This window comes from Pseudopipra pipra, chromosome 11 (assembly GCF_036250125.1).
Source record: "Pseudopipra pipra isolate bDixPip1 chromosome 11, bDixPip1.hap1, whole genome shotgun sequence".
In the NCBI taxonomy this organism is placed as follows: Eukaryota; Metazoa; Chordata; class Aves; order Passeriformes; family Pipridae; genus Pseudopipra; species Pseudopipra pipra.
This window is the reverse complement of record NC_087559.1, coordinates 2,078,253-2,085,303: the sequence shown is the minus strand read 5'-3', so window position 1 is coordinate 2,085,303 and position 7,051 is coordinate 2,078,253. Positions and strand designations below refer to the sequence as shown.

At 45.7% G+C, this 7,051-nt stretch overlaps 1 protein-coding gene across 2 annotated transcripts; it reads left to right on the top strand.

The window, feature by feature from the left end:
• The first annotated feature begins 195 nt into the window (after window positions 1-195).
• TRNT1 (tRNA nucleotidyl transferase 1) lies at window positions 196-5,786 on the top strand. 2 transcript variants are annotated; one of them, XM_064667140.1, is made up of 8 exons: window positions 196-284; window positions 399-496; window positions 1,647-1,840; window positions 2,378-2,516; window positions 2,797-2,923; window positions 3,107-3,300; window positions 3,479-3,729; window positions 4,638-5,786. In XM_064667140.1, exons 2-8 carry the CDS (start codon window positions 436-438, stop codon window positions 4,884-4,886), a joined length of 1,215 nt encoding a protein of 404 aa, XP_064523210.1. In that variant the 5' UTR covers window positions 196-284; window positions 399-435; the 3' UTR covers window positions 4,887-5,786. The 2 variants fall into 2 exon arrangements, with proteins under 2 accessions (XP_064523210.1, XP_064523209.1); XM_064667139.1 differs by lacking the exon at window positions 196-284 and having other exon boundaries at window positions 291-496.
• The last annotated feature ends 1,265 nt before the right edge of the window (window positions 5,787-7,051 follow it).

Genomic DNA, 7,051 nt, shown 5'->3' with positions numbered 1-7,051 from the left:
CGCTCCGCCCGAGGGACCGGGCCGGGCCGAACGCAGCATCCCCGCCCCTGAGGGGCCGGGCCGGGCCGAACGCAGCATCCCCGCCCCTGAGGGGCCGGGCCGGGCCGAACGCAGCATCCCCGCCCCTGAGGGGCCGGGCTGGGCCGAACGCAGCATCCCCGCCCCTGAGGGGCCGGGCCGGGCCGAACGCAGCATCCCCGCCCCTGAGGGGCCGGGCCGGGCCGGGCGGTCGCGCTGAGCTCATCGGGCCGCGCCGGGGCGGTGGAGCCGCGTCCTCAGCCGGGGTGAGTGGGGCCGGGGCGGAGGGAGCGCCCGGGCATGTGGGGGCACCTCCGAGGGCACCTCCGGGGGCACCTGCGGGGACCCGTGTGGGCTCAGGTGCTGGTTGTGCCCCGCAGGGCCGGGCTGCGGCTGCGGAGCGGCGGGAGCGGAGCCATGAGGCTGCAGGCGCCGCAGTTCCAGGCGCTCTTCACGCCCGGGCTGCGCAGCGTGGCCGGTGAGTGCGGGGGGACCGCGGGGTTCGCGGGGTCCCTGGGGGTGTTTCTGAGCAGGGAGACGAGTCGTTAAATGGTCTGGGGTGGGAGGGACCTAAAGCCCATCCAGTGCCACCCCCTGCCGTGGGCAGGGACACCTTCCACTAGCCCAGGTTGCTCCAAGCCCCGTCCAACCTGGCCTTGGACACTTCCAGGGATGGAGCAGCCACAGCTTCTCTGGGCAACCTGTGCCAGGGCCTCCCCACCCTCACAGGGAAGGATTTCTTCCTAGTATCTACTTTAATTGCCCCTCTCTTAGTTTGAGGCCATCCCCCCTTGCCCTTATAATTACTTGCCCTAATAATAATAATACTTGTATTATTTGCACTAATACTCCTTTAGTTGCTGACTGCACTCCTTGGATATCAAAGGAAGTCCATGTAGAGACAATATATATTTATTCAGTGTGTTAACTCTGTTTATACATGTTTATTGCCCCAGGGATGGGGCAGCCACAGCTTCTCTGGGCAACATGTGCCAAGGCCTCACCACCCTCACCAGCAAGAATTTCTTCCCAATATCCAGTCTAAATCTTACCTTTAGCTTAAGGCCATTGTCCCTTGTCCTGTCACTCCATAAAAAGTCCTCCCCCACCTTTTTGTAAGCCCATTTAGGGACTGAAAGGGTCTAAGGTCTCCCAGAACCTTCTCTTCCCTAGGCTGGACACCCCCAGCTCTCCCAGCCTGTCTCAAGGGATAAGGCAGAGCTCGGTGTCCCCTCTGTGGGCTGTGATTCCATGATTCTGTATTGTTCCTGGAGAAGTTTGGTTCACAGTTCACTCTCTCTGCCATGAGTAAACCAAGCACTGTTCCCTTGTCAGCCCCTAAAATGATCCGCACCCCCCAGTATCGATTAGCAACCTGCCAATATTTATGTCAAAAATGCTCCAGGAAAAAAAAAAAAATCAAATGACAGGGAAAATACCTGTGGGTGCTCAGCTGTGCCCCTAATTAGTGCGTTTTGCATGAAGCTGTGAGGTACTTGCTGCTTCCTGCACATTGGAGTGTGTATTCCCACATCAGTGCTCCTGATCTGTGAGAAGGCAGGTTGGGGCTGACACTGTGCTCTGGGTTTATGTGAGATGGTGCTTTATGGTTTTCCTTTCCTTCCCAGAGCTGTTTGAGAAGAAGAACTATGAGCTGAGGATAGCAGGGGGTGCCGTGAGGGATCTGCTCAGTGGGGTGACACCGCAGGACATCGACTTTGCCACGACAGCCACCCCTGCAGAGATGAAGGAGATGTTCACCTCAGCTGGAGTTCGTCTGATCAACAACAAAGGAGAGAAACACGGAACCATCACTGCCAGGGTTGGTTTGGGGTTTGACTGGGGTCTTTTCCAAACGTCTAAATGTCTGTGGATGTGCTGCATGTCCAGTAGAAAGCTGTTAGTGTGCTCTTTCTTTGTTAAAGCCTCACAGCAGGGGTTTAAATGAGACCCTCTTCTAAAGCATGGAGTGATTTTTTTGCTTCTTCACTGTAGAATTCAAATAATCACCATATTTTAATGCATGCAACCCATTCATGCTGCTGTGCCATCACCTGAAAAGATGATGTAGACCACCCACATGTTCAGATAATGTGGGCAAGTTGTCCTGATTTCCCAGGTTATGTTTCCTCTGCCTTGGTCTGCAAGGAATATTTCTGCAGGCTCTTTAGAAAATAAATAATGCAAGGATTGTCTTCAGGGGTTGATATTTCTCAGTTGTCTGCTCTGTAGGAAAACATGGCACACGTTGCTTTGCCTGCTCGCTGTCTGCAAACAGGAGGCTGAAAAAAATAACACAAGGTTTTAGGTTTTTCCCTGCCTGGCTGTGCTGAAGTAACGATGTCTGTGGGATTTGCAGCTCCATGAACAGAATTTTGAAATTACCACTCTTCGAATAGATGTTGTCACCGATGGACGACACGCCGAGGTGGAGTTCACCACGGACTGGCACAAGGATGCTGAGAGGAGGGATCTCACTGTCAATTCCATGTTTTTAGGTAGGTTCTTTGAAAAGCAAATATTTAGCTTTCCTGTTGTACGCAGTGGCAAGTATTCTAAATATTTATATTTATAAATATCTGTAATATTTCAAAATAAGCCAGTGAATTCTGTCTGTTTCAATTTTGTTTGATTCTCCTGTGCAAATATGTGAGGGGATCTGACAAACCAGCTCAACTCACACAACTTCCCTTCTGTATTTTCAAATTATAGTGTTTAATTATGTCAACCACATTCTTAAATTCATATTTTTCTGGCTTTTTTTCCTTCTTTTTCTAGGTTTGGATGGGACACTGTATGATTTTTTTAATGGCTATGAAGACTTGAAAAGCAAGAAAATCAGATTTGTAGGGAAGGCAAGTGAGAGAATACAAGAAGATTATTTACGAATCCTCAGATATTTCAGGTAAGAGGTTTTGCCTTTCCCAGATGAGGAAATGAACTGTAGAAGGTTTCAAAAATATGCAAAAAGAGATCAGTGATGTAAAAAGAGTTGTAGTTGTCATATTTCCTTTCCAACCTAAACGATTTTGTGATTGTAAGTGCAATAGTTGTTCCTAATCTAACATCCAGGGGGTGTATTTGGCAGATTTTATGGAAGAATTGCAGAGAAAGCTGGAGATCATGAACCTGCTACACTGCAAGCAATTAAAGAAAATGCCAAAGGTTTGGCTGGAATATCAGGAGAAAGGATTTGGGTGGAACTGAAAAAAATTCTTCTTGGAAACCATGTAAATCATTTGGTTCAACTTATGTATGAGCTGGATATTGCCCAGTACATAGGTAAGGTGAAAATTGATTTCTTACTCCTATATCATAGACAAACAGGACTTGCAGTGTGGCAAACTGAGATAAAACTTGGTTTCACTCAGAAAGAAATTAGATATGATTTTTTTTCCCTTGTGTTTACATCCACATTTCTTATTAATGCTTTCTTGCATTTCTTTGTGTATCCCTTTAGGCCTCCCACTTGATGGGAATTTAGAGGAATTTGCCAGAGTCACTAAAAACATTCAGAATCTGTCTCCAAAACCCATGACTGTCCTGACATCCTTGTTCAGGGGGAAGGATGATGTCACCAACCTTGACCTGAGGCTGAAAATCTCCAAGGAAGAAAAGAACCTGGGCCTTTTCTTAGTGAAGCACCGGCAGGAACTGAGCAAGGCCACGGGGCCAGAACCACTGAGGCCATACCAGGACTTTTTGATGGATGTGAGTGTTTCCTATGGTTTTTATTTGGTCTTCCCAGGAAACTGAATTTCCAGTTGTACAGAGCAGCAGAGATGACAAGGCCTAGTGGAAAGAAAGAGCCTAAAAGAGCCGAGAGCCATTTCACAGCAGGCTTCTTTCTTAGGCTTAACCAGGTTTTTGCCAGTGTTTTAAAGGCCATGATATTTTTATCACAAGGATGGCATGCACTGATAAAAATTATGAGCCAGCTTTGGATTGCTGCCACTGTAATATTGTCACAGAAAATGGAGGAGTAGCTTTCATGTATAAATATTATTGCTACCAGTTCCAGTTAAGTCAGCTGGGGTTGGGTGGTTTGTTTTTCAAACAAGGCCAGGTTGGGTTGGGACTTGGAGCAACTGGAGAGATCCCTTTAAGGTCCCTTCCAAGCCAAACCATTCTGTGATTTTATTATTCTTTTTTTTTTCCCCCTTGTTTTTCCTCTGGACAGGGAACCAGAAATCAGGAGCTATTGCAAATGTCCTGGCATGTCTCTGGCACATAAAGCAGAAACTTTGGTATAAAAAGATTCTCTTCCTTTGGTAGAGTCTAGTTCTGCAAAAGGATGAACAGCACACATTTCTGCTTGGCTTCAAAAGCTTTTTTTTCTTTTCCGTCCAAGATACTGAGGCTTTAAATTCATTTTTAAGAAATTTATAACAAACAAACAAACCAACCCACCATATTTTTAGCAGTTGAAAGCCTTTCAGTCAGGCTGAAAAACGTTAGCACTGAGTTGTAACACTTGTGAGGCAGGAGAGAGAGATCCTTGTTTCCCTGGATCCAACTCGTCCAGATCCGGCCCGATGGGGTGTGATGGGAGCAGCACAGTTGGAGCTGTTTTCTGCTGGTTCCCAGTGAATCCTCTCTTTTTCCCTGTTCTCTCCCAGTCTAGGGAAGCTAACACAAATTCCAAGATCTTCGAGCTCCTGAAGTACCAAGGAGAAGAGCAGCTTTTAAAGGAGATGCAGGAATGGACTGTTCCCACTTTCCCTGTCAGTGGCCATGACCTACGGAAGATGGGAGTGACTTCTGGGAAGGAAATTGGAACAGCCCTGCAGCAGCTGAGGGATGAGTGGAAAAAGAGTGGATACCACATGGATAAAGAGGAACTGCTGAGCTGCCTGAAGAGGGTGTAAAATGAATAATAACAGAACTGTTTGTGCCCTGATCCGAGTGTAACTTGGAATATCTTGTCCCTCACAGCCAGTAGAGCTTCTGTGACATTTAACACCTTCAGTTACTAATCCATCATTTCTGCAAGGAGAGGTTTAATTGTGTAATAATTACATTATTTGCCAAATTCCACATTTTCTACCTCTCTCTGCCGTGTTTAGTGATTAAATATTTGCTGCTTTATCATGACTTTGAGGCACTAGAGGTGACAGCAAGGTTTTTCTCGTTCTGACTTTGCTATATCTAAAAAAAAACCCCAAACCTCAAATCTTCAAAAAAAGGTGTTTGTATCCTCTAGATAAAATCATGGAGGGTTTTTTTGTGCCTAAGAGAGTGACAGTGTCTGGAAATAATGAGTTGTAATTTAACTCTTTGTAGTTAAAGCTGGATACCAGATGGAAACACTCCAGCAGTTCCCAAACAGTCTTACCATGGAAAACCAGTCTGTTCATAGAAATATTTTTATTTTCCAGAACTCCAGAATCAGTTCTAGATTAAAAGGATGACTGGGCTGAGTCGGTATCATGGACTTCTTGTCTCTTCAGTAGCTTTTCAGTAACTTACCACTGAGTAATTAAATCCACGGAGAGCTGGTGGAGGGTTCTACAGTGTGTGAAACAATCTATTAATGTTAATTAGCATTAATTGGGTGGAGATCCAGGGTCCTTGCCTTGGGAAGTTGGGTTTTTGGAGCACTGCTGTCTCCATGAATCTGTCTTTACTATCCCTGGCTTTTTTGGTGTACTGTTAAAAAAACAAAAAAAATAACTCTCATTGAGAGCAGCTCTTGTGTGTATAAACTGTATTGCAGGTTGAAGTTTTCCTACAAAACCATGGTAACTAATAAAATCCTTTGGATTTCATTTTCCTTGGATATCATTTTACAACACTAGATGGCAATACTGGAGCACTGCTGAAAGAAATCAGCACAGTTTCTGGTTTTCATACAACTTCCCAGCTGCCTTTTCTTTTCCTAGGAAGTTGGTTCCTGTAAATAAATTATTCTGAAGGTACTTGGGAGCCTGAGGAAGAAGCAAGGGAAGAGAAAAAGTGCTGTTTGTTAATAAGGCAAATCTCATGAGAACATGATGGTGCTTAATTTAATGATGTAATTAAATGGAAGCCTCCTTTGTGCAGTTTATTGAGCTCCAGAAATCTTGGGAGGGAGATGAGTGATAAAATGTAGTGCTGTGGTGGATTCCTTTAAAGAACTTAAACCTGCATCTTTAGGGCAATGGCTGGGGAGGTGATAAAATGAATTCATTAAAATTAACACATTAACCTTACCCAAAATTGCTGTCAGGGTCAAACTGCACTTGGAAAGAGGGTTTTTAAGGACAAAAGCTTAAAACTGAGTCCTGTCATGGACCAAATGGACACTCTGGACAAAGTTCAGCAGGGAGACCCTCCTGTGAGTCACAAGGGTTAATTTGCAGCTGGTTCTCAGCCCTCAGAGGGGCTGGGTGTGCCTGGATCCAGTCCTAGGCCCAGCTTTAGTCAGTGGTTTATGTCTAAAGGATTGTAGAGGTGTCACTGAACTTAAACAGCTTTGTCCTTCAGGATTAAGAGTGACAAATTAAACATTAACAGAAAGGGATGATTTATTGAAATGGATGCTGATAATGATTAGACTGAAAAAGCTTTAACCAGAACCTTTTACTGCACAGCACACACAGTTACAACTCCTTGTGAGTGCACTGGTAATTAAATCAATCCTTTCAAAGCCAGCTTAATTACCACTAGGTAATTAAGAGAGTGATGTTACTCACCCAAAAACTGTGGGCAAGTCCTTTCCCCATCCCTGTGGATGCCAGCCTTGGTCTGGAAGCATCTGACTCAGACTGCCTTGTGCTGGGTTTAATTTGAGATGTTTTGGCCAAGCTGGTCTCAGCTTCTCTCTGCCCTCCATCCATCGCTGGTGACTTCCAGTAAGGCCAAGTCTGAGCTGATTTTCTCACAGCTTGGCAGAGGGTCCTGCTACAAATCTCCAGTGCTCATGAAAAACAGCACAACCAGATGAGTCTGAAAGCACCTTCCTTACCAGTCCTGCTTGGAATTCTTGGGTTCAAACAGCTCCTTGAAAAACCATCTTGTGCCTCAGGGTTCCCCTCGGTCTGTGGAGCATCTC

What these genes read in the sequence shown, in the direction of transcription:
- TRNT1 (XM_064667139.1), top strand. Translation starts at nt 319, where the DNA reads ATGTGGGGGCACCTCCGAGGGCACCTCCGGGGGCACCTGCGGGGACCC. An exon ending in TGTCAATTCCATGTTTTTAG is followed by an intron (nt 2,517 to 2,796) that starts GTAGGTTCTTTG and finishes TTCTTTTTCTAG; the next exon opens with GTTTGGATGGGACACTGTAT. An exon ending in ACCAGGACTTTTTGATGGAT is followed by an intron (nt 3,730 to 4,637) that starts GTGAGTGTTTCC and finishes GTTCTCTCCCAG; the next exon opens with TCTAGGGAAGCTAACACAAA.